The sequence below is a fragment of the Meleagris gallopavo genome, chromosome 7 (genome assembly GCF_905368555.1).
Source record: "Meleagris gallopavo chromosome 7, MGAL_WU_HG_1.1, whole genome shotgun sequence".
NCBI lineage: Eukaryota > Metazoa > Chordata > Aves > Galliformes > Phasianidae > Meleagris > Meleagris gallopavo.
This window is the reverse complement of record NC_139410.1, coordinates 15,188,128-15,214,923: the sequence shown is the minus strand read 5'-3', so window position 1 is coordinate 15,214,923 and position 26,796 is coordinate 15,188,128. Positions and strand designations below refer to the sequence as shown.

At 41.0% G+C, this 26,796-nt stretch overlaps 1 protein-coding gene across 6 annotated transcripts; it reads right to left on the bottom strand.

Annotated features, from left to right (window-relative positions):
* Nucleotides 1-1,263: 1,263 nt before the first annotated feature.
* Nucleotides 1,264-26,071, bottom strand: NFE2L2 (NFE2 like bZIP transcription factor 2). Of its 6 annotated transcripts, XM_010713570.4 has the most exons (6): nt 17,986-18,041; nt 17,580-17,773; nt 5,948-6,217; nt 5,690-5,782; nt 4,915-5,094; nt 1,264-3,029 (listed from the first exon to the last, which is right to left on the bottom strand). In XM_010713570.4, the coding sequence occupies exons 3-6, from the start codon at nt 6,212-6,214 to the stop codon at nt 1,821-1,823; spliced, it is 1,749 nt and encodes a 582-aa protein (XP_010711872.2). In that variant the 5' UTR covers nt 6,215-6,217; nt 17,580-17,773; nt 17,986-18,041; the 3' UTR covers nt 1,264-1,820. The 6 variants fall into 6 exon arrangements, with proteins under 6 accessions (XP_010711872.2, XP_085084354.1, XP_010711873.2 ...); XM_085228228.1 differs by lacking the exons at nt 17,580-17,773; nt 17,986-18,041 and adding an exon at nt 25,819-26,071; XM_010713571.2 differs by lacking the exons at nt 17,580-17,773; nt 17,986-18,041 and adding an exon at nt 25,566-25,697.
* Nucleotides 26,072-26,796: the final 725 nt, after the last annotated feature.

The following is a 26,796-nucleotide window of genomic DNA, read 5'->3' as shown; positions in this document are numbered from 1 at the left end:
TTGTAAATACAAAATTCTGGGGAGTAATGAAAACAAAAGCTGATAGCAAAGGATTACACTGCTATCATTACTGTGACCAACTGGACAATAAAACGCTTGTGAAATTTAGTGCATTCAGGGAAAAGCCCAACTGACAGCTACACCACAGTTGGTCCCAAACTAGTTATTAATATTCAGGAAAGGGAGCTTACAGAGCCACTGGAGTTGTGTGAAAACAGCGGAGAACAAGTGGAAAAAAGGAGAAGCTCCACAGCATCCCCTGATAGAGAAACACTCATCGAAACCAGGGCTTTCTGTCCTAGCCCCCTACCCTTCCTCTTTTGGAACATGAGCCCTGCCCACTGCAGTTGCAGTTTCACAACACATTCACGTGGGAAACAAGGCTGATTGCCAAAAGCTCTTCGACTTAAAAAAGTTAGCTTCTTTTTAGAGAAATGTTCAATAGGTCTAGCAAAACTTGCAGAACAGTTCAATACTTAGTGTACTAAACAAATGTATGCATGGTAACAAAATATACCTAAAATAATCACGAAACAGCTCCAGTGGCAGAAAAAAAACACTTCAAATGTTCCTTTTAGGAGTTCCACAGGGAAGACGAACGTTAACTGTGTATCATTTCAATGTGTATTTCAAATTATGCCTGTTCAGTATTTAGAAAGATCCACGATGATCAAGTACAGTGAGTCCAGTGGAGGAGTAAATGAAACTGTGATTTATTTGCCCAATTTTTTCATCTCTTATAACTCATAACTTCAAACATCACAACATTCTTTCAACAAACTGAGAGCAGGTTCCAAAGAGCGCACTGCTCGGCCCTCGGGATATCTTTTTCCGTGACCTCAGACAGAACAGCGATGACAGATGATGCCTGCTGATCAGTCAGAGATGCATAATGAATTTCAGTAATTTTTCTAGAAAGGTATACAGAATTTATTAGTTGGAAAAATACATAATGCTGACACTTTCTAATTAACAGATTCTAATGCCTTTGGAGGAGATCTCATCATGAGCTTATAAATAGTGTTCTGAGAGCAAAACAAATTATATAAACTTAGCATAGGCTTGAAACACATTTGTTACACAATCCTTCCAAATGGTAGTTAAAGTTACGGTGAACATCAATAATGCTGACAGTGCTGTGCAATACATCTCTGCTTGTTAAGCATATTTGGTGCATGAAGACTTATCCTTGGAAAACCAGTGAGGATATCTGAATCGGCACTTAACCTACTTTAGGGAAATAAATGCCTATGACATGAAAAATAATAATAATAATAATAAAAAGTTTAATGAAATGGTAAGATGAATCAAAATCAAACAATGAGTATCAAGTTGACACTAAATTAAAATCATACATTAAATATAAAGCATTTATAAAAATTGGAAACAAACGCTATTGCATTCTTTTTCTTTTACAAAAAAGTAAGAAGCCATACTGTTTATCTTGCAAGAAATTATATTTAGGAGGCTAGAATTATTCTTATATATCAAATCTATGAATATAACAGGAGATAAGAACAGTATATAAATATGGTTATCTTTAAATATTTACACGTATGGAAACTAGTTAAAATGGTGCTAAAAGAAGGAAATGCCTGTTATAAAAGTGAGATTACAAATTTTGCATACATATATCTGCATTACACAATTAGTTTTGAACTTGCACCTTTCATAAACTTAAATATTAATTTTCAAATCATCATTGCATAGAATTACTTGAAAAATATTACCTAATTCTGCATTCCACCTCACAGTAAAAGCTATTGGGATAACAATACAAAAATAGTAACTTGGAGAACACCAGCCAGCCGTGCTGCTCTTCAAAGTTTAGTCTCTGCCTTTCTGCTTTTAGGAACAAGGAAGATACTGCCATCTCTAGTTTGCTGCAGTGAGTATTCACTAGGAGAGTAAGACTTTCCATCTTCATCTCGTAGCATGCTGAAGACCTCAACATATAGGGTGGTTAATTGCTTTTTCATTTGACGAAGGCTTTTGTCATTCTCTCCTTTTTCTTTAAGCAATTTCTCTCTCTCATCTTTTAGGTGACTCAAATCTTGCTCCAGTTCCACTATATTTTCCAGTTTTCTCTTACGGCAGTTTTGAGCAGCCACTTTATTCTTGCCTCTCCTGCGTATATCTCGAATAAGTGCAAGCTGGGCTTCACTGAACTGCTCCTTCGACATCATTTCATTGAAGTCATCAACAGGGAGATTGATGATTTTTTCTACCGGAAAAGGGATCTGCAGAGCTTTTGCTCTTTGCTCATCTCTTGTGAGATGAGCTTCAAGACGGCCCGAAGGTTTATCTTTTGTGAATGGAGCTTTAGGGTGGCCTGGGCCAGCAGGAGGGTCTTTCTTTGGTGTGTTCATATGTTGCAAGCTGGGTGTTTGAGTGCCTGGCTCCACAGAAGGAAGTATTTGATCAGGGAACTGCAATGAGTACATGCTAGCATTGCTCTGCGGCACACTTCCAGGAGAACTGTCCGTGTCTTCCATTTCAGAATCACTACAACCAAAAGTCTTATCTCCACAGGTAGATGATTCAACAGAGTGTTCGGGTGATGCTACACTAGAATTTGCATTCAGTGAAATACCAGAGTCAGAATCATTACACTCTGGCACAGTTCCTGAGTGGTCATCATTAAAAGCTCTCCACAGTGGGAAATCAGAAAGATCAATAGGTTCACTTAAAATATCTGCAAGTGACTGACTGATAGTGTTTGTTGTTACTGTGTCACTGTCCCCCTTTGCACAAATAAAACTGGTATAGAAATCCTCACAGAAATCGGGGCTTGAAGTCAATGTGTTATTTAAAGAGTTCATGTTCAGCTGACTGCTGTCTTCTGGCTGCAAAATGCTGGAGAAAGAGCCCTCGATATTCTCCAGGAAATCTGGACCACAGTTAACATCTTTTTTCATGATGGGTAATGAGTTGTAATAATTATAGCTGTTGTGCATCTCCGCTGGCTTGGTTTCAGGGCTCATGATTGTGCTTACTTCAGCCAGGTTGTCATTTTCAATGTTTAGACACTACATGGGAAATGTAAGAGAGGAGTTGAACAACACAAGACCAATTGATCATGAAATATTTTTATAGAATCCACAACTATTATTTTAGTCATTAACATGTACATGGGTATTGTAACACTGCTGTTCCCTAGATGACATACACAACAACATAACTGCACTATGGGAAGACAATCTAAGAAGAACAGATACCTAAGCAGAATACGAAGCAACTTATCCTGGACAAAGCTATTTGGAACAAGACAGTGGAGCCCCTCAAATTCATAACAAGGTGCTGAAGAAGAAATCCATCCCAACACACTGATACGTGGAAATGGCACTCCTGTTCTACCAAATCCAAGTGGGGATTCTGGAGCTCAACTTCTCACAGGCATCACTGCTAGTAATGGCTTCACTTCAGTAAATGTAAGAATACTGAATGAGGCTTACTAAGCACTCATAGCAAACTATTTTTAGCCATCTTCAATTTTATGTCATGATTTCTTTGCCTTGAAGACAAGATCGTTGCAGGATTCAATGAATGAAGCAGTGAATTGCAGAGAAATGTAATTCTCTGGAAAGTAAAAAAAGAAAAACTGTGAACCCTTATTAACGTTAACTCATCCCACGCGCTTCTAGGAAAGCTGGCTAACATTAGTGTGAGTGTATAAGATGATTACATTGATGGGCTTTCATTGGCTACAAAACCAACTTTCTTTCCAACAGAGTGGCAGTTTCTTAACTGAAACAGAAGTAAGTATCCCTGCTTTCCACAAAGAATTAGGCAACGACCGCAGTGTTTCCGTTTCCCTTAAGGAGGGACCACACACTGACTCTTTAACCAGAGAGCATGCAAAGCTTAAGCTAAGGCTTCGAATGTGAGAGCTCTTGAATTCCCTTTCAAATATACTTCACAGATAGCAATAGCCTCAATTTAATTATCTCAATCAGAAGATTATTCAATTAATATACAGAATTAATAATTTTGGCTTCGTTTCTTAATATCTTTTCAGCTGCCTTTTCAAAGCTAGTCTTCCTCGTTACCTGTGTGGGGGCTTTTAGGCATACCACAGCAGTAAAGATTAGGAAAATTTCCAAATATAGAGGAAGAGTAAGGGAAAAAGTAGAGTGGCAGGAAATACAAGGTTCCCCACTATTGTTGGTTCCCTCCCTCCCCCTTTTTTAATAGTCAAAACTAGATAAAGTAGAAGATTAAAAAAACTAACTAGATGTGCTCTATAATGCACAACTTAGTAATATATCAGTGATTTTTAGCTGTCTTTGTTCCCTTGAAATACTCAGTTCATGTACATTATATAATTAGTTTCTACCAACAAATATATAGTTAAGTAGTTAAACAAGAGCTAAGAGTAGTTAGATATCTATCTGTACTTTCTATTATTATTTATACAAACCCTTTTCTTAGATAAATTTTATGTAAAAAATGATTACCTTTTGCACTCAAAATACTTAAATACTAGGGAAAAAACCTCATTTACAATAATGCTTGCAGAAACAATTTATTCTGTAGTTCCATAATTCAGAAGCATCTATTTTTAATCAGCTCATATTTCCATCATGATTGTGCTGTAACAGGTTGAATACAGATGCAATCATTTGTCAAACATGAAGAAGTTCTGACTTGGAAGATAGATTGTTTTATTAAGGCACCCTGATAAAGAACTATTTCATTCCTATTATACATTCTTCAATATATTGCTTTTTAAAAAGTAAAGATCGTATTAAGTTACAGACATACTATGTCTATGTTGTAAAATGCAACAAGTTAGTTATAATCACCATTGGTTGAGAGAGTCTTGTACCTCATACTTGTCACACCATAGCCTGCTGGCATACCCTATTTTATTTTATTTTTTTTTTCCAGATTATTATTATACAAAACTTTTACCTGTAACTCTGGAAGGGACAATAACTCTTCCCAAACTTGCTCTATGTTCTGCATATTTTCTGCATCAGTAAGCGGAACTATACCAGGTGAGTTGGGTGGCTGAGTTTGATTAGAAGAAATGAAGACTGGGTCACTATCAATCTGATCAGGAACCAGTGATTGAAATGCAGCTGGAGAAGCCTGGAGTGTTGAACAAACAAACATATACTCAGAATCTTTCAAAGCAAAAGTCTCCTCTTGCTGTTTTACCTTTTCTGCAGAATAAATAGGCATTTCTTAGCAAAAGTATTTACTGAACATAATGAAATAATATAAAAGTATTCCCATGAAAGGAGTTTTCACATTAAGGACAGAAATAGGCAGAAGCATGAACTGAATGATGAAAGGCTTATTTTAACTTACCAGTCTGGGTCTGTGCTTCAAAGTAAAGCAATCCAAATACACCAACTCCAGAGAGCTGAACTAAGCTCATCGCGACAAACTGCAAAACTCTGCTATTTGCAGTAACACTGGCTGATGGCAATCAGGCCAGTAAAATGTCCTGCACCACTCAGTAAGCACAAGGAATACAAGAGAACCATGGCATGCCACCTGCTCCTGATGCAGCCCAAGTTCAAGCCCACAACATGGCTTTATTCCAGTTACAGATGGCTTGGGGACAGCACTCAACTCATATCACAAATTAATACTACAGCGCAAAGAAATGCTGGTATGAGAAAATAAGAAACTGATCCCCTGGCACACCACCCATGGAACTGCTGCACTGAGCGTTTACCTCATTGTCATCTATGAATGGGAATGCTTCTGCCAAGAGCTGCATGCAGTCATCAAAGGACAAGGCCTCTTCTGGTTTTGAAGTATCTGTGCTCTAAATAGGAAAGTCATGAAAAAAGTGTTACTGCATCTTTGAATAACTGAACAGTCTTCCATTACAGCAACAAATGCAAATTCATTTTAGGCAACCACTAGCATTACACCTTCCTGTGGATGGAAAAAAGGTTTAAACACACTCACAAACACAATTAGAGTTTACCTGTGAAAAACTGATCGGTGGTTCAGCGTTTTCTGACTGAATGTGCTGAGCTGGCTGAGGTGGAACAAATTCACCTGTCTCCTCATCTAACACCAGCTGAGCCAGCAAGGCTTTCTCCCGCTCTTTCTGGAGCTGCTCTTGTCTTTCCTTTTCAAGTTTCTTCTGTTTCTCGAGTTCATACTCCTTCTGTCGTTGACTGAAATCAAAAACTTCACGCCTTGCCCCAAGGTCTATATCTTGCCTCCAAAGGATGTCAATCAAGTTCATGTCCTGTAATAGAAATGCTGTTTTGAAGCAAGCCTCCTCCCCAGCAGAACTGGTTTAAAACAATAAGAAGGCTTTTAAATTCTGCATTAAACAGGTAGACTCATGTAAGTGAGATTCATTCTCTTAATCCTACAAAATTATCTTAATGAAATGCGTCTCCATATGACCTTCCTGAAGTGTGTGGACTGAAGGTTTGGTTGCTGCAGCCCACACACCAGGTCACGGAAACTAAGCAGTTGCAGTTGGTAAGGCAACACACAAACTAGACAGTTAGTATTCTTTCCTACATTATCTCATAGAATACATGAAGCAATAGAATGAATTATATCACATAAGAAAGTTTAAAAAAAAAAAAGACTATGTAAAAGAGAAAGATAGAAATTTCTAAGTTTATTCATGTAGGTTTTTTTAGTATAATCTTATTAAATTGTGAAAACTGGCTAAAAACATCACAAGGAGTTGTCTGAGTCACTGCAATAACCACACTCAAAATGTGTTTTCAAACGTTTATGGTCCATCCTAGTATCAAGCATGAATCTTAAGATCAGCAGAACAGTGCTACAAAGCTGGAGAATAACCTGGTTCCAAGGCCCCACCTAACACAACATTACAGGAGTACTTTTTTTTTTTTTAATTTAAAATTATTAAGACTATCACTAAAAATTTGTAATTCAAAGCTTAATTTCAGTTGACGTTCTAAGTGTGACTGGTTTAGTGCCGAGTATAAACCACGTATCAAGAGGTGTCAAAGTTTGTTAATCAATTGGGCTCTGAGCAATTTTTCATATTTTTATGCTGTTGAAACGATGTTTCTCGGTGCTGAAGTTTGGACTGTTTTCTTCTGTAAGAAAAATGCACCACATAGAAATCATCAATCAACAATTAACTCTGTTCCTGCCAAAGCCATGACAGCAGCCCATTCCAGTGCCTGACTGCTCTCTCCATGAATGATTTCTTCCTAATGCACGACCCAAACCTCCTCTGGCACAACTTGCAGCTGTTTTCTTGCATCCTATCACACTAGCTGAGAAAGGAGTCCAACAGCTCACTGCAACTACAAGTATATAAACATCATATTTCACTTGAACAGGACTTTACTGATTCAGTGAGCAGTTACACCCAAGGTACATTAAATTTTCCACCGTATCAAATTAAACATTTCCTTCTCTCTGTTAAGAGTATTTTCAAGCACAGAAACAAAGTAACCTAAACACCACGTCACACTGCCATTCAAAGTGACTGCTTCCATACAACAGTAATGGCATTAGCGGGAGACCACATCACAGCAGACCATAATCTCCTCATTAACAATTCAATACCATTCATGCTCATATATACACATTACATGATGTACTTCAACCAGTTGCTAAAAAAACTACTTTATTCTAGAATTGGGCAGTAACATGAAATACCGATGTAACACAATGCAGGCATTCTGACAGCTAAGACATATTTAATATACCTTGCTGAGAGAGACCAAACTCAGCTTTAATGGCCAGCAATGAAGCAGCTGAAATAACTGCAGCGGTTGCCCAAGACAATGTTTGGTCTCTCCAGATTGGAGGGTAAAATGAACTAATTAAGTCCTGCAGTAATCGGAGATACTGCAGTATGGTATAGCTTCATTAAGGGCCAGTAGTTTACCAGCTGCTCGCTGTCTCCTCCTGCAGCAGATTCTAAACTGTTTCCTAGTCTCGGAGCATTTGCAATATGCTCTGGATAAAACTGCAGGATCTGGATTTTAGGGCTCACTTCTGAATTATTCATCTACCAGGCACTGTTACAAATGCTACTCAAAAGATTTGTGTGTGCGCGTGTAAGCACGAGGTTGTGTATTAGCAGAGCTGTTTCTCTCACTTGCAGCAGACTACTGCACAAAAATAGCAGAACTGCTACATGGTTTCAGTTTAAATCACAAAATACAAAGCACTCCAAAAAGAGGTACGGAAGGCAGAACACTTTCCTTAAGCAGAAAAGCATGCTGCCTTGGGCAAAACCCTCAAGTACAGCCACTGCTGTGCCACGCAGCATATCACCACCAAAACACAGAGCTTTGGGTGCTGTGCATGACAGGCACCACTACAGCTGCACACTGCTCTGGCAGCACAGCTCTGCTTGTGGAACTGGAACAAACCGAACACGCCTGATGCGTGGGCTGTTGCCCGAGGAATAGCACAGCATTGACTTAATGTCACTGTTTCTCAAGGGCCCACATTAAGCCCCGTATCTTATCTCTGGCTTTGATAAGCAGTGCTGCACCTCTGTCCTGGACAAAGATGTCTGTGAGGAGCTCTTTTTTTTTTTTTTTTTTTAGCTTCTAGATGTATTTATCTGGTGGCACTTCAAGCTGAAAAGACTTGTTTGCTTTTAATAACCACCACCTAACTGGGAAAGATTACTGCTATTTTCAGCTTGGAAAAATTCTATACAAACAGAGTAATATTATAGTCTTAAATACTAGTAAGTAATTACTCTTCACATGAACGGGTTACATGGAGGAAGTGCTCTCCTGTTCAGTAAGCTAATATTTAAAATCATCAAACAGCATGTTGATTTCAATATAACCTGCCATTTAACATTTATCTATAATTTCAGCCAATGCTTTCAGTGATACTGCCCTTGTCAAGAAAATAAAGAGTGCTGGGCATTAGGCCAAGGCCCCAGGTCAAAGTTAATGGAGCCACCATTGACCAGTGACTCACAGGGGGGTGACTCACAGCCCCAGCAAGAGGGACAGGAAAGTACTAAAAAAGAAATTGCAGTCTATAGAAATATGTTGCAATTTTGCTCTTTCAGCCTCCCACTTCCAATTACTTCGCAGCCTTGTTGACACTGACACACACAAATGCATGTACCCACAAGTGAATGCAGGCACTCTTTCTTAGGTCTATCACTGAAGCATTTTTACCTTTCACCATGAAAGCATCACACAGTGACCATGTACTTGGCAATCCATGTTTCCAAAGCCACTAAAAGGCATTTCAGTTTTTGCCTGTGAAACAGCCACCCTCTAATTTTCAGGTGACTCAAACTGCTGGGTGGAGAAGGCTGGTTAGGAGGGAGGCAGTAGCAGGGATCTGCACTCAGTGCATGGTGTGCAGTGGGAGCCTGATGGTAGCTTGGCCAGCAACAGCCGGGCCATTGCTTTGCACAGCTCAGTCCCCGCCTCCCACAGCACCAGGCCTGCTTACTGTAAGTGCTTCAAGGGGCCCTCGTGACTGAGTCCACAAGCATCCGTTTGTTCCTTTCTCCCTTGTGTAATTTCTTGGATTGCATCAGAGGAAGTGGCCGCCTTGGCAGGAGCGGGAGAGGCCGGGGCGCCGGCCCTGCCCGGCACAAGGACACAGCTGCCATCAGGAGGGATTTCATGGGCAGCGCTTCCCCTTGCTCTGGGCTCAGCTCTTTCCCTGTGAACACCAGTGGCCATTTTGAGAGGAAATACACTAATACATTAAGGTACTTATTAGAAATATTGGACATTAGTAGTCACAACTTCTGGGAGAATATCACAATTTTAGTATTTTTCCTCTGAAGATGAACAGCGGTTTTATTTCTCCCATCTTCTTCACAATTTGGGAAACAAAAGACAACCACATAATCCCAGAATGGCTTTGGATGGAAGGAATCTTGGAGACCATCGCGCCTCAACCTCCTGCCATGGGCAGGGTTGCCAACCACTACACAAGGCTGCCCAGGTCCCGTCCAACTCAGCTTTGAATGCCTCGTCTCCAGGAACGGGCCACCCCTCAGCAGAGAAGGACAAGCTTTGCTTTCCCATTATTCATATTAGCAAGAGGTGCCTTGCACTCATCATTTGCTTTTCTGTTCATTTAGTGATATGCCCTCCGCACCACACCAACAGCTTAGTTTGGACATATAAAGGCAGTTTTGATAAGATACACATAAATGTTAAACAATTCACATTAAGCCACCATCTGGCCCCCAATGGAAATTTTCATGTTTTAGATTTACATATCAGCATTTGCCATCTGGGCAGAGTCTGTTATACATTTTATGAGAAAATCTCCCACTACATTGTAAAGTTTGACAATTAACTCTTATCGCTCCTAAGCAAACACACTTGCAGTCGGGTAAACAAAGGAAAGAGACCCTGGTTTTGTGTTATTTCATAGAATGACTTTCCTAGTTTTCACAAAATGCTCATCATTCCATGTCATGCCTCTTTGGTTTCCCACGATCCATTAGAATTTGACTTAAGAGAGAATATTCCACACACCAGGGTGAGTACATCCAGTGGAGAAGGCAGAAGACAACCCCACAAGAGGTAAGAAAGCATCCTGTCTGTAGCTTATTCGCAGAAAGAACTTGGAAAAGTACCACTCATTTTCCATTTGTGTTCCAGGAAGAGAAAGGAATGAACAAAAAGCACCTTACATTTTTGCTGTATTCAACATACCACATAGGAAGTGAAGACCAAAGTCTTGAAATACTCCTAGACTAGAATGAAAGGAAGGAGACTAAATAATAAAGCAAGACTAAGAGGAACTGGAAACATTCTTACCACTTAAGAAAAGCAGTTGGAACAACAGCTGAACATCTTTCCTTCATCATCCTCAAGAGGAAATGATTTTACTCAAGCATGATTTATAAATCATTTTTTTCATATGATTTCTGAAATCACTGTAATTAATGATTTGTTTTCTGTATTCCAGATCTTCCATGCTGGCAATTCTCTATTGAGGTAAGCTACTTAGCTAATTGTCTTTGCTCTGTAATTGATTTGCAATCACAGACAGCTAAGTCCTTTGCTTCAGTGAAAGCACAGAAAGCAGATAAAATTATCCCACCACCATTACTTTTTACAAACATACAATGAGATTTGAAAGCTTGGCCACAATTTTCAGTGCCTTACAACTGGAAATACGAAGAACAGAATTTAATTAGAGAAGTGAACAAACAGAGAAGAGTAGCACTTAAGAACAGGGAAAAGAAAACGTCATATGCTATTTATGCTAGAAGGCAGAGAGGCTCAATTTCAATTTTAGAAGTCTGGATTTAGGATTTGGAAATGTGATGGAACAGGCAGCTCCCAAACAAAGCCATAAGACAGCAACCTGTGATTCATGAATCCTCAAGGTCAAGGCCCTGACCACCCTGTGGAGCTGCCTGCTGCCTCACAGTCTTTGCCAAGACCTTCCTCCAGGCAGTGCAGGGACAAAGTACGCACTTGGTCCTTTCTGTGTCTTTCATACCTGTGCCACTACCACTACTAGCGTGCCTGACATGAGATCAAAACAGCTTGGACGCTGCCTGTTTCAGCTTCATAGCTTCATGATGCCTGTTTGCTCTTCCTAGCCCTAAGTGATCTTTGGCTACTTGATATCTTTTTAAGACCCAGAAGGCTGGCTTACCTGGAAAAAAAAAAAAAAAAAAAAAGACTTTAAAAAGATTGGAAAGATAAAGCTTTACAGAACAAATGCTGTGAGAGAATTTCCACTCCTTGTCTATATAAATAAGCCAGCTAAAAAATGCTGGCCGTTTCTCAGGACATTCTTCTGCCCCAACAGAGACATATGAAATAAGCTCAGTCCCCGAAACATAAATATTTGTAAGCAAATTTCATCTTCTTGCTCAAGAAAGAAAGCTCTAGAATGTTTTACCAGGACAGGAAGTGAAGTTCTGGTATTTCATTAGCTAGAAGTGGTTAGCCTCTGTCTTCTCCTAACATACATCTCATATTTCAGACCACAGCTCCCACTGTATTCCAGCAGGCACTCCTACTTAGTACCAAATTGTCAGAATCTACTCTTATAAATCAAATCATTTGAAAAACTACTTGGTTGCACTGGCTAGCATTCGTAAGAAAGTTTCCATGAATACTGTGATTCTTCTAACAAAGAGTGGGACTAACAGTGACTGACTGCAATGACAGCCTTCCTCTGCAAGTGCAATTCAGGACACAGCCCATCGGACTGCCCCTACCAGAACAGAACTAACTCCCCTGAGAAGCAAACAATTCATGTATTTCACCTGAGCTGGCACCTTCTAGGAATGATATCAACAAAGGCTATGATTGTAAGATCTGGTTCCATGAGATAAATGCTATGGTAAGCAAGCTTTCCAAATTGTTAGGAATACGATATACCTCACATATTCTCCAGGAGTGAAAAAACAGTTTTCTTCAAGCCTGAAGAGTATAAAATGAGCAAGAATGCAAGTGCAGTAAAGAACAGATGTTTTAGATGTTCATGGTCATGCACATGCAGGCCTACCTCCATTCCAACCCCAAAAGCTGCAAACTCCTAGTGTCAGCACTAGAACAAGACCACTGTGAATAAAGAAAAATAATCAATCACAGATAACAAAGAGAAGGAAAAGAAGGTACATAAATGGCAGATAACTGCTTTTCTTTGACGATAGCTTTCTCTTGCTTTGCAAAAACAATCCATCTCCACCTCCATGCCAGTCACAGCACAGATTGTGCACAGAAGCCTCAAAGCAGTCCCTTCTAGCTCAGGGTGCAGCATCAGAATGATGTCCTGCTGCTGGCTCAGCAGTCAGCAAGGCACACGTGCATCATGAAGTATCCATTTCTGGTATAACAGAGGAGACAATTCTCCCTCAGTGCCGCAGACGCCTTTGCAGAACACTGTTTGGCACTCTCTCACATGCTTCAGAAGCAGCTTTGTTTTTCTAAATTTTTAATTGATTTTTGGAAAGCAGCTATACATTTAGTTTAATATACAGTGCATGGTTTCCAGGGGCCAAATTGTCCCTCAACATTTTAAAAAAAGTCAGTAAAAAAAAAAAGCTCAAATGCAGTGTCTCATTTGCGTGGCTTGCAGTACACAAACAGTCTTAAACCTGACATCACTACTTATTTTTCTTTGTATGGTATTTTAGCTTTCAATGTTATTCTCTAGCACTCATGGCCAAATCTGTCTTGTATTCTATATTCTATTTCTGCCCTAGCCTAAAGGAAAAGACAAAGTGAAGTCTAACGTTGTAAGTCAATGACAATGAGCTTTGCTTTACAAATCTAATGATGCCCCTATTTATAAGCACAATCTGGCTGCCAAGCAAAAGCCAAAAGCTTCTTCAAACTTCATCCTAAATTTCTTGGAGTCCCAGACTGCTTACCAGAACATCATCGTCAAAAACAATGAATGTTAGATGTTTTCATTGCGTTGTCATTTTAGTTCAATGGCTTTCATTCTTCTCTTTTCCCCTTTAGATCGTAATTATATTATGTTAATCTCAACATCACTTTTCCACACCATAGTTGGCTGGTGTACAAGTGTTGCAGTTCCCTCCGTTCAAATTCTGAATTCCTCTTTCAGTTTAATAGAGTCATTTACTTGCTATTTCTTTACTCTTTCATCAGCAACATTACAAAATGATCAAGTCAATAAGCACACAAAGTGAGTATGTATACAAGTTACAATCCATTGCACAAGTTGCACAATGAAATTGGAAGGCTGGCAAAAAACATGGGATTGTTTTATAAAAGAGTGGGTTAGGCAATGTATTTGTTTTTACATGTTTGATCCATCAACAAAACTCTGCCCTGCTGCCCCAGCAAGTAAACTGAGTGATTCTGTTGTGGCTTTATTTTTGGCTGCTGTCTAAGCACCATGTGTTGCACTGTGCTACTCCATTTTGAAAGGCATTCAAATAGCAGCCAGAAGTCTATTTCACTTCAGGAAATGCTGGTCTCAATAAGAGCTTTGCTTTTTTCCCCTCTCTCAATTTAAAACTTCATTGTAAGAAAACTGGCATTTGTTAAATTTTGCCATGTATACAACAACAACAAAAATCCTTGACCTACAATTAAATAAAGAATACAAACGTTGTAATTTCAATATGAAAATACTGCTCATCTCTCAGTCTGAGGAACACTGCAGCCTTTTTTTCCCAGTTCATTTTATATAGGGAACCTACAATAGTTGGGAAACAGTTACCTGTTAAATGATGATCTTCAGGCTATCCTGCTGTACCCAACCAGGCATGTACCATGTGTGGACACTGCCACAGACTAGTTATCATTAGTTTATCTAGGAGAAGATTTGTTTATAATAATGGCTCAGTCATCTGGGAAGCATGATCCAGACAAATTATAGCACACTCTTACGACCAATGAAACAAATCAGGAAGATGCAACAGAGTAAAGAGCATAATAAAACTGTAAATAACATTTATTAGGTTGTGTTAACCTTGGGTTATAACCTATTAGCCACTATTTTGATTTCACTAGGATTACACTTTGCTAAAAAGTATTTTCAAGCCAAACATGAGGACAGAGTGCATCTGTTCTGGATCAAAATACACTCAATGATTATTTATACTCTTGAGCTGTAAGTTTGCACTTCAGTGAGATGTTACTGGTAGGCCTCCATTTAGCTGTCGTTTTGATGACGGCTGGCCAAGATACAGGGACAGGCACCAGATGGGTTACTACAGCTACATGACAGCCTGCATATAGAAACTGCATGCTTTAGTGTCACCAGAAGCATGTCTCACCAAGCTTCCATCGACTGATCTCACAAGCAACTCTGTTGTTTTTCGTGGGCCAAACTACAAGGGCAGGCACTTGCAACGTCTGCGTGGGCTAGACAAGCATGGAGGTTCACTAACTGCACTGCCAACACACATCCATCAGCCCTCCTTCACCAACACAGACAGCTACTCCATAAGGCTGCACCACAACACTTCCTCCGTGCTTACTAACAAAGCTAAAACAAAGAGCAAGGATGCTTTCAAACTCCGAGAACTCACCAAACAGCTTATCGATTTAAAAGAATATAAGCCTGAGAATAAGAAAAATCAGACTGTTTTAGTCTGTAATGTCAGTACTGAGGCACTGTATGCTCTTAAGAATTAAGCAACAAAAACAATCAGTGAACAGAAAGAAAATCGTGCCATCTGACAAGACCTCAGTTCTCTGTTTCTGAGGCAGAACTGGATATCATCTTCCAAACAGTATGCAGGAGTAGCCTGGACACCAGGGGAGAACTGCCACTGCTCTACAGAGTACTTCTAACTCTCATGTAAAAACGCTTCTGTGACCTCAGATACAATTTGTATGATAGTGCTCTCCAACAGCACTGAAGTCATATCAGACCCACTCTCTATATTGTCTCCACAACTTCAAGTTTGACATTTTCTTTGTCTTCTTGCTGCTTCTTTCTTTTTATAATCAAAGTTCAATTCCAGAAAATGTGCCAATCAACACACAGTAATGCACACTCCTCAACTACATGGTTACATTTTGGGGAATGCAAGCCTTGCTCTAGAGGTGGCCAGTTGTGCCATGTTGTGTGCTGCAGCTCACATCCAGCAGTTACACTGCCTACCTCCCACTGACCTCAGTGGGGCACAGATGTTAAATACCTTTGTGGATCAGAGTCCTGCAATTTATGTGCACTTTTCACATACATGATTTATATAGATAACAAATGCTGAGTATTTAGCATCAGTGCATGCTGTGAATACAGAAATAAGCACTGTTCAATGTAACAGTGTATTAGAGAAATTAGATGACAAGCATGTACTTCCAATTACCCTTCAGCAAATTATGGAGAGAAATGTTCACCATTGCTCATTTTCCTTCTTTCCCTCCTCCCCCTTCTTATTGAGTGTGTCTATAAGGAAATTAAAAAAATCCACCACAACAGAAAAGGCCCAAATACACTGCTATCCAACTGCTCAGTGGACACAAGATCTTAACATATTTGAGGATGCATGCTTAGCATAGCACGTTTTCCTTCCAAAGAAATAATTCATGGTTACATGGTTTATTTGACACCACATACAACCTTCACTAATGACATACTACAGAAAAAATTCAGTAAATAACAATACAGCTCAACTGTGCACTGATGACCAAAAATGCACTCTCCAGATTTACATGAAGCATCATAGAAATCATTGTTACCTTTCCACAAAGGGAGTTTGTACAGCTTCTTTCCTTCCTTCAGCCACACACAGATACATGATGGAAGCTGGTTTTCAATAGTATGAGGAAGGACAGATTTTATTTGTTCATTTTCTTAAGTACTATAATTCACAAACTTATCAGCAAAAAGCAATCCTCTAAAAATCATTAATCCCCAGGAATGCTTCGGGAAACTCTTCAACTTGTCAGTCCTAAACAGTTCAGCAACTGAAACAAGAAGGGTCAAGAAGGGCCAACATGTCAGGTGTCTGTGTGCCAATTTATCATTTATATGGACACAACAGCTTCTGCTGAAAAAAGTAAATCCACCGAGGAACAACACCATATAAGAAAGTGAAGCCATCTGCATTGTGCAATCTACCGGCCAGTTTTTGAAGTCATGTGTAGTACTCAAATTAGAAACTCTGAGCAAAATGAGCCAATTCATCTCCCAAGACATGAACCAGTGTAGGTAAATGGCTTTACAACTCTTACCAAATTCTATAAACACTTCAAACTTGTCAGTCCTAAACAGTTCAGCATTCTTTGTGGCCTTAAAAGAACACCACCATCTCCAAATTCAACCACTGATAATTCCGTCCTTCCACCCAGATCAACAGCTCTCCGGCTCACAGCCTGTTATGGTTATAATAGGGCTGCCTTCTTCAGCCTATGATTAAAGGGACAAATGCATTTAAAAAACAAGGTACAGGCAATCACACATTTTTCCTTGTACGCTCTATCAGCAGCAATGACCAAAACAAGATCGACTGCCACAAATAATAAACTTATCGATACATCTCTTCCACCCACAAGGGTATTCAACTTGCAAGAAAACTACAGAAAACCAAGAAATTTTAAATCCAAAGGCACTCACCACATTCTGTTAAACATTTATTTTTAGTTAATAACTGCATCTGTTACCTGAAGAAAAAACACAGAACTGATCTCTTGGACACTTATTATGTAAATATATGTCTTTATAAATGTTAACTCAGTTAAAACCTTCAGCACATGCTGGTTCAGTGCTATGTACCAAGCATTTGGAGAGCAACAACAGAACACTTCAGACATTTTCTAGAGCTGCAACATTTTATCTCCTATGACCACAAGGTGCAGCTTGATAAGGTATTCCACTGCAGCTTCTGAAAGAGAAATGTTGAACACTGATAAAAACAGGTTGCCAGGGGAATAAGGAAGAGAGCTAAACTTCCTTTTTCCTTCAAAAAAGTACTGCAAGTTTAATTATTCTACATCCAGTGAAGTAGCATAGTGAATTGCCTTTCGTGCAGTAAAAGAAAATACTTGAAAACAAACTGTTCTCATACTCTCAGCTTAAGAGTCTTACTCCAAACTACATGTCCTTTCCCTTGCACCTGTATAATCACAAACATTTTTTTGAAGGACAGATTAAACACCCCTACAAGTCCTGCCATGCCTCCTGTAACGTGTGCCAAAATATCTTTATACCTTTTCTCTGCTCTCTGTTCCTCTTCTCTGCCACCATGTTATTTCCAGTTCAGTGCAGAAGAGGTGGAGACGGGGCAAGGCAGAGCTCTTCCAAAGGCAGACTAACCCCAGTGACAATGTTCAAAATTCATAATTCATTCCATTTGTTCCTTCTGTTCTGTCGGCTTTGCCAAAAAGCACTTTCTTCCTCATACCTGGGGGTGCAAGAAGGTAGCTTACCCTTTTTTGTCTCTTTCCGCACACTGTTTGTACCCGGGCTTTGGGGAAGAACTACACTAACTGTCATTTAAGTAACAGGGGGGTTTTGTTGTAAAAGTCAGACTAACTGGCATAATAAATTGAAAGGGAAATTATTTACAGTGTTCCCAATTTGAGGGCAGAAAGGGTTGAGAAGAAACGGACTTACCTTACTGCCTCTGAAGGAAGCCTCTAATCTCTAAGGGCAGGGTGAAACATCCCAGCACACTGCAGGCTGTCTATCAGCAGCTGAAGGACAGCACAGAACCTAAGTGCAACTGCCCTGCATATCTGCTGCCAAATTAAAGTTTGTGTGCCAAGTGCCCCAGTTAGGCAAAATAAGTTGTGAGGCTTTTTTTTTTTTTTTAAGTAGACTCTTATTAAAACCAGCATTCATAGGTGACTTTTTCCAGTAGAAGACATTGCAGAAAATTTAACTGCTTTCCAGATATAACTAAAACCAACTTAAGCAAAAGTTAAAAAAAAAAATAAATTGCTGATCACCTGGGAAAAACAACACAATATGGAATGCAAAAGTAAGCATCAGGTTTGGTCTTGAGTCGTTTTTGGTCTCTGCCCAAAACACTTCCTCATGCCTCAGTAAATACTTGGCTAGTTAGATTACAGCCAAATGCAAGTAAAAACTGCAAGACTACAATTTCTCTATACTTCAATTAATTTAAACAATGAGACGCTGATATCTCACTAGGGTAAATCACTACACACAAAGTCAGACACTAGGGGTTAATTCTGCCATTACTACTCACGTTTTGTAAGGCCTTGCTCATCATCTCTGCCACATACACACACAATTCACCAAGACCTCTCATCCCAAGCTTAAGTTTGAATTCAAAATTATTATACTGCTCTGGCCTTAGTAGGAGAAAAGCTCAATTTAAAATTTTCAGAGCTTAAAATATTTCAGCAATTTGTTACAACCCCATTAACAGTTTAATTATTTAAAAAGTTCCTGTTCTTCATTTTACCAGCAAAAAGAAACTTAGAGGGATTATGTGATACCTAGGGATACTCACAGCAGTTACTGCACGACAAGGACTCCCAAGCGGTACGCGCTACTACAAACTTAAAGTGAGAGGCAACTAAGGATTACAAATCATGCTGGAAAATATTCCAAAGAGCTGCAAAAGTCCACTGGGTCACAACAATTTATATTAGTTGATCAACTAGTAATTATCATATTCTAGTTCAAATGCCCAAAACAAATTACAAAGCAGAGTATCAGAAGTTGCTGTGGTTCAGCATTGATAGGTATGAGACACCTAAACATGATGTGCACTTCCACACACAAAGAATTCAGTATAAACAATTTGGAAGACCAGCTGACAGTAGTTGGTACATTATTTTGCTATTACCATTTTTGTTACTGTATTTTATTTTCATCTTCAATCCTACTTACTTCAAAAGTCTCAAGTTTGACTTACTTTTTTAAAGATCAGGGGGACAACGTCCCAGAAATTCCTCAGCTGACACAGAGACCTGCTCAAGGCCCATCTACACTAGAAAAAAAAGGATGTGTTGTAGAACAGCTTTGAGAAAAATATGTCCATGTACCTCACGTCAAATAAATCACAGAAGACACACCAAGATCTACAGCACACTTGTTCCAAGGACGCTTAATGACTACATCATCTGCACTGGTGCGTATCCATCACTGCTTCTGCAATACTGGTGAAGACAAGTGCTAGTGTAATGAGCTAGGATGCAATGCTGCTCCCAGATACCTTGACTGACCTCTACTATGAAAGAGTATGTTCTCTTCCCAGTAATGAAGCTCCTGAAAAGCTGTTACCCAGCTGAGCTGCTCCAGATTCTAAAGCTGCTTTACCCAGCCCCACCACCGTCTTTCACCCACCACTTCATTGCCCAACTGACTGCAAAGCATGCATCTGGTAGCACAGTGCACGCAATCGAACTGGAAATACCCTGCTTTAGGACAGAGCTCAGCCTTCTTACCCAACAGGACTTAACTCAAGGAGACAACTCCTGAAGACAGAAATTAGTGACCAAGCACCCAGGTGACACTGAAGCAAACACCGGCTGTGGAGCAGACAAAACACTGGCCATTTCACCAGGACCAGCCAGCACCACCACCATCAGCCACGTGCTGCTGATGAACTCCAGCAGGGACCTTCAGACAGCCAAAGCAATGCAGGAATTGCTCCACTCTTAACTGTAACAATAAAGAGGGGAGGTACCAATACTACTCCCAGGGTTCAAACAAGCAAAACTCCCCTCCTGGATCTTTGTTTTAGCTCCATAAGACTAAACAGCCACAATGACCTGAGCAGGAAGCAAATCAAAGACAGGGCAACTTTTCATAAAACTCTGTTGTAGAAAAGTAGCTGCTTCAACATTTTGTGGGCATGAACTTCCAACACAGCAAACTGGCACACCCTTGATCATAAAACAAACTTCTACTTAAAGGCAAACTATCGACCAAGCTTCTTCTGAGTCAATTTCCCAAGCATGCAAACTTTGTTTTGCAAGCAGTCTCCAGAAGTGGATTTTTTCATATTTACCAAAGACAGCATGTAATACCACTACAGCAAACAACAATAAAACTTGGATACTGCAAGGCAGAGGTGAGGGCAAGGGAGGAAAAACTGATATCTTTATGTTCCATAGCCATGCAGAAGATACTTCCTTAAAAGGTTTGAAAGTGACCGTCTCAAACTGATCTTACATAACTTGTTGCTGCAACACCAAACTTAAAAGAAGTTTCTTCTCCTTTCTCTGCTTTGTTAATTTCATTGCTTATAATAATACTATAGAACTTAGATTAAAAGTCTTAATATGCCACAAGACAAGTATAAGAGTGGGAGGTCTCAAGTGTCTCAGTACTGTAACAGCATCAACAACGAAAACACAGTTGTTGAAATTATTTACTTGAACTGGGAAGATAGGAAACATTTATAGTCACAGCGCTTTTACAATTACTTAACTGAAGATAAACATTATTTTATATTCCTTCTTTTCAGTATCAAAGCTGCAGGTAATCAGGCAAGATCAGAAATCCAAACTGAGCTAATGAAAAACATCAACCAGATCTGTAGTATACTTAAAAAACCACAAAACTTAAGTGGGTACATTTTAAGTTAAACCCATCTTATTACAGTCTTGCCAAGCAGTATTTGCAGTGGGGATGACCAATATAGCTGACAAAAAAGCACTAACTTTACCATATACTATGAGTTATTAACGCTGTTATTAACCCTTATAAGCTTTCCAACATCTCCACGATTGGCATATCAAAATACTTGAAGTAACTCTTTCAAAATGAACATTACAGTAGAAATTAGGAGTCAGACAGAAAGCCCACATATAAATACATAGCATATCCATGCAGAAGTCAGCATTGGCCAGAGAGAACTGAGCAAGTATTTTATCAAAAAGTCTGAAGATGGGAAACAGAAGGGGCTCCACAAAATGAAGAGAAATCTCTTTTTCAAAGGATTCAAATAATTAAATATTTTTATCCTTACTACATGTCTTACACATTTCTCGGATAATTTAAATTAAATATTAATTTGGTCAATGGTGCCAATTCTGGTTCTGAGACACTGCTTCTATTTGAAACAGGCATTGCAGGGCTATGTATGCTACAGCAAAATTAAACAAATATTAAAATGGCATGCTTTGCTGTTTCTAATAATGGTTAAAAAAAGTATACTTAAAAGCCTCTAAAGCAAAGAAACCTTGAGAAAGAACTGTCCCTGCTCTTCCTTCATTACTGGAAGTGCTGTAGAATAATAATACTGCCCTCACACTTAAGAAAACCTTGAGCACTATACCATTAGCTAACTAGTACGATTACTGCTCTTCATGTACAGTCAACAGGAGCCAGGTAGCAAAGTCAGGAGGACACAAAGCCTATCTTTACCTGAATTACACACCCAGAGGAGCTGTGGATGCCCCATCCCTGGTAGCGCTCAAGGCCAAGACGGATGGAGCTTTGGGCAGCCTGGGCTGGTGGGAGGTGTCCCTGCCCATGGACAGAGGCTGGAACTGGATGAACTGAAGTTCCCGTCTGACCCAAAACATTCCATGATCCTATGGTTCACCTGCATCTGTTTCAAACAAACCTTTCATGTTTTAGCACAAATGCAATGGTGGTAATTTTGCTGGCTTCATTTCTTATTGGATGCTTTAGTAGTTTACCTTAATAAACAAATACACCATAAAGCTATTACTGTTGAGCAACACTGAACTGAATTTCAGTTTACTGCTGTATATCAGTCATCTTTGGATAAAACACCCTCGAAGTCATGACTTTCAACTACTCCTACCAGACTTTTCATTGGTTTATGTAAGAAGACTTGCGTAATGGCAGATGAATTGTTTCTAAAACCAGTTAAGCTAGATTATTGCAGAAAAGAACTTAGCTGACCCCTGCGTTGTATTCTCTTCCTTTCACCTGAGATTGAATTCCATGGCACAAAGTCCTACTTGGATACAATGCCCCGTAGCAGAAAACTGAACAGACTTGAAACTGCTTTAAGTTCACTAGGAATGTATTTTATTAGAATAATGGATTACTTAGGGTTGGAATGAGGTGGAAGCCAAAACAAACTTTAACTAGGTGATTAACCTGGGGACTCTGGAGGCTTTTTGCCTGGCTGGAATTCAAACACAGTATCAGAGGATTAATATTTAATTCATGCCAACAGGTTCTTGCCTGGACTTGCACTAACCACAGCCAGCACAATTACTGCAAATACATCACACTTCCACAAATTGGCCTAATTTTCACGAACCGTTTAGTCATCTAAGAGCTTATCTTTATTAATTCCCAAGAAAAAAAGAAATAAGCCATGTCCTAGATAGAAAAAAAAAAATAATCAGATTTCTTCTTCTCAACAAAGGACACACCTGGTGTTAAAAGCATGGGCTCAGCTGGTGTCATCTACTCTTCTTATCTGGACTTTGTATAGAAAGTCTACAAAAGATAGAAAGCCTACATGCTTTCCTTCTGCCTCCTGCAAACTGACTTTTTCCTGGACGTGCAGTCAGTGCTTTTTCACCCTCCTTTAGAAAAAACGAATGCATCCTAAACATTTTTCAGAGACAAACTGCAGTAAGTTTCGCTGTTTCGGAGTTTGCTGCTTCTTCTGGAGGACAAAATCTAACAAAATTTGACAAGTAGCAGAAGGAAAAATGATATGAAAGACTTGACTGAGGACATGAAAGAACAAATATCTTATTTAGCTCCTTTCACTTCCAGTGATCTCACAAACTCCAGCGTATTGCACAGAGATATCAGAGACTTCTCCAACATTAAAGAATGCTCAATGTGCCATTGCTACATTAATTTCAGTCAGGACCATGAAAGCAGCAGACAGTATTTTGCTCTGCAAATTCAAGACAAAGAGGAAAAAAGCCATAAGAACTCAAAAGAGTATTCAGGGGCAACAATAGCTAATAATAATCTGACGATTTTAACACTGCTTTGGCTGTCAGGGTGATACATAGTCTTCTGTATTCTTATTTAGGATAAATGTTATACTCTTTGCTTTTTTCAATTTAAAAAAGAAGAAGAAAAAAGTAACGGACAGAGAGCCAAAATTTATTCTTGCCCATGAACACTAGTGGGAAATGTACACAACGCTTCCCAACCACCCACACACTCCTATAAAAATGTCTCAAGTTCTTTAAAGCACATGAGGTCATCCAGCTGCTCTCTGCTTATACTTAATGTTCTTTTTTCATTCCAGTTTGGTCTTTTTCACATGTTTTTCAATAAAACTCCCAAAGCCAAATTGTTTCCCTACTTTGGGTTCTAACCACAAGCTTCTTCAAGTCCCATTTTCAAATGCAACTAACTCCTTGTATTTCAACCAATTTCCAATGCAGTGTAAATTCTCAGCACATTTTAAAGACAAAACATGCAGAACAGTGTCCGTATGATAGACATGTACAATAATAAAATATCCAATTAGCTGTACCATTGAAAGGATTCTCCTGGTCATCTTTTATTATTCAACATTCCTTTCAGTTACTTTCAGGTACTGCACTGCATTGTATCTAACACTAGTTTAACTGAAAAATATTCTGAAGTTTTGAATGAAGATTTTTCAGTGCAGCATGATATCAGGGTAAGCACGTCAGAATTAAGAGAGTCTAAAAAAATGCATTCCTACTTAAGACAGAGCTTGTAATATTCTCATCTATTTCTTCCACCACACTTATCTGCCATTTTAGGAATGACAGAATCATTTAGATTGCAAAAGAGCTCTAAGACCAAGTCTAACCATCCATCTAACATCGCAAGTTCATCATTAAACCACATCCACAGGTCTGTTAAATACCTCCAGCAACGGCAACTCTACTACCTCCCCAGACAGGCTGTTCCAATGCCTAAGCACCCCCTCCATGCTCTTGATATTCAACCTAAGCCTCCCCCAGTACCACTTGAGGCAATTTCTTCATGTCCAATCTCTCATCACTCAAGAGAGGAGACCAGCACCCTTACCGCTGCAACCTCCTTTCAGGCAGTTGTACGGAGCACTGAGACCTCCCCTCAGCCTCCTCTTCTCAGACTGAACCACCCGGCTCCTTCAGCCTTCAGTTCCTTCTGAGATAACAACAAAAAATGTAGATGTTTTCCTATACTGAAACATATCTACGTATGTAGGTGGACAAATAGGTATCTATACAGATACCTTAATCTATCAACAGACACTTCTGTTTAACAGAGTTACTGAGGAAAAAAAGAATCAAAGGCCTGTTGCCAGGCCTGAGTGGTGTATTCATTTGTCACTTCCTGCATAATCAGTGTTATATGGAAAAGACAAACCATTAGAGAACAGAAAAGCAACCCATTCACTAGACAACCTAACACAGTGTGTCACAAAATCAGATGTGTAATATCTGCATAAAACCTTACAGACCAAAGAGATGTCTCTACTGGAGCTAGACACTCCTTTCTAGGTAAAAAAAAAAACTTTATATACATTGAAGGCAGGTACTCAGGTACTTGGTTACACCCGTCTTCACATTCAGCACTCAGTGCAAATACAACACATGGCCTCATTCTTTACATGAGAAGGTGAGCAGGATTACTTTCTGCTCACCTTCCTACAAAGCTCAACATTTAGTGACAGCTGATGAGCTTGTCGTGCTGTCTTACAAGGCTAGAAGCACCAGGCTCAGCCATTTCAGTACCTTCAAGCTCACTGAAGAAGGAAACAGCTACAAGAACATAACGCTTTTACGAACTTGACTTGAAACACTCATGTTTCAGAGTGCTTTTATCAGGTGCTTTGACACCTGTGTCGTTAGTAATAAACAACATCCCAAACGAATCCCATCCAGCACTTTATTTAACTAATAGAAGATAATCCACTAGCTATCTAGAAATACAGCACCTTTTCCACAACAGCTCTAACAGAAACCGCAGCAGCGGGGCCGGAGCAGCAGCACGCAGTCAGGCAGCTCCACAGGAGATACCGCAAGAGCCGCCCCGGCCCGCACAGAAGAGAGCGGCGCAGACGCCAGAGAGGCGCGGAGCCCATTCCGCCGCGGCCCCACCGCCCCTCACAGCGCTGCCGTAGCCCTTCCCGCGCCCTTTATCACCCCGCATCCCATGGCCGACCCGAGACGGGAAACACGCAGTTGTGCAACTGCCCCCACTGAGGGCCGCGTGACGGCATGAAGCTCTCAAGAAGGAACCGGACTAGCGGGCGGGGCGAGGCGGGGCAGGGCCAAGCTCACCCTTCGCTACGGACTGACCTGGCCCCGAACTGCGGAGCAAGCAGAGCGAGACCCCAGCCCGGGAGGGGGGCGGGGGGGAAAGTACCGGAGAGGCGGGGCCCGGCCCCCGCCGTGACTCAGCGCTGCCCCCGGGGCGGGGCGGCACCACGTGCTCCGCCGGCCGCGTGACCGCCCGGCCCGCCCCTCCCCAACCGCCGGGCCACGAGGGAGGGGGAGGCGGGGGCGCGGGCGCCCCCGGTTCCCGCCCGCCCCGTTGCGGCTGCGCTCTCACCTGTGCGGCGGGGGGCAGCTCGATCTCCATAGCGCGGGGCAGCGGCGCGGACGCGGGAACGGCGGTGCGGAGCTGTGGTGGCTCGGCCGGCACCGCCTGAGCTCTCGTTCCGCCGCTGTTTGGGGACGGGGACGGCCCGAGCCGGGCCGAGCCAGCGGCGACCGCCGCGCTCCGCCCCGCCTCGGCGCAGCCACTCAGCGGTGCCCGCGGAGGCGGCTCCTTTCCCGGCGGCGGCGGAGGTGCTGGGAACGCGGCCCTCCCCCGGCTCCGGGCCCGGGCGGCGGGATTTTCTGTCAGGAGAGCGCACGGCGCTCCGGCCCGCCCCGTCCGTGCCTCAGTGCGGGCGCAGCGGCGCTGCGTTCCCCAGGCGTGTGGTTTCCCCTTCTTTTCGTGTTCTGCCTAACAAGCCCATCCCAAAGCACGGCTGCGAGCCGTGGGCAGTCTGCTACATTGATCGACACCTTTCTGGACTCTTTCTGGTTGTGCCCTCCGCACGTGCTTTCCTAATACCTCACGGTCTCATCCCAAAGTACTGTAATTCCCTGGTATCTGTGGTTTCTTGTACTGTGCTAAGGCAATCCCCGCTCATACTACGGCTGTTGAAATCGTTGGCGTGCATGGCTCAGCCGGCTGCCTTACAGACCCGAATCTCTCACGTGATGCTTTCTAGAGAGATGTGGTGGAAATGCCCATCCTATCGGATGTCAGCGTTCCTCCGTCAGATGTTTCACTGGCACGGCACCGCGTTAGAAGAAAGCTCGATCCCTAGGGGCTTTCCAGCACTTAAAGTGAACTCATAAGCATGAGAGGGACCGACCTTTAACATGATCTGATAGCGATAAAAACAGGAGGGAATGTCTTTAAACTAGAAAAAGAGATATTTCAGTTAGACGTTAGGAGGAAATTCTTTACTCAGAAGGCAGCGAGGCATTGGAACAGATGCCCAGAGAGCAGTGGGTGCCCCCTCCCTGGAGGCAT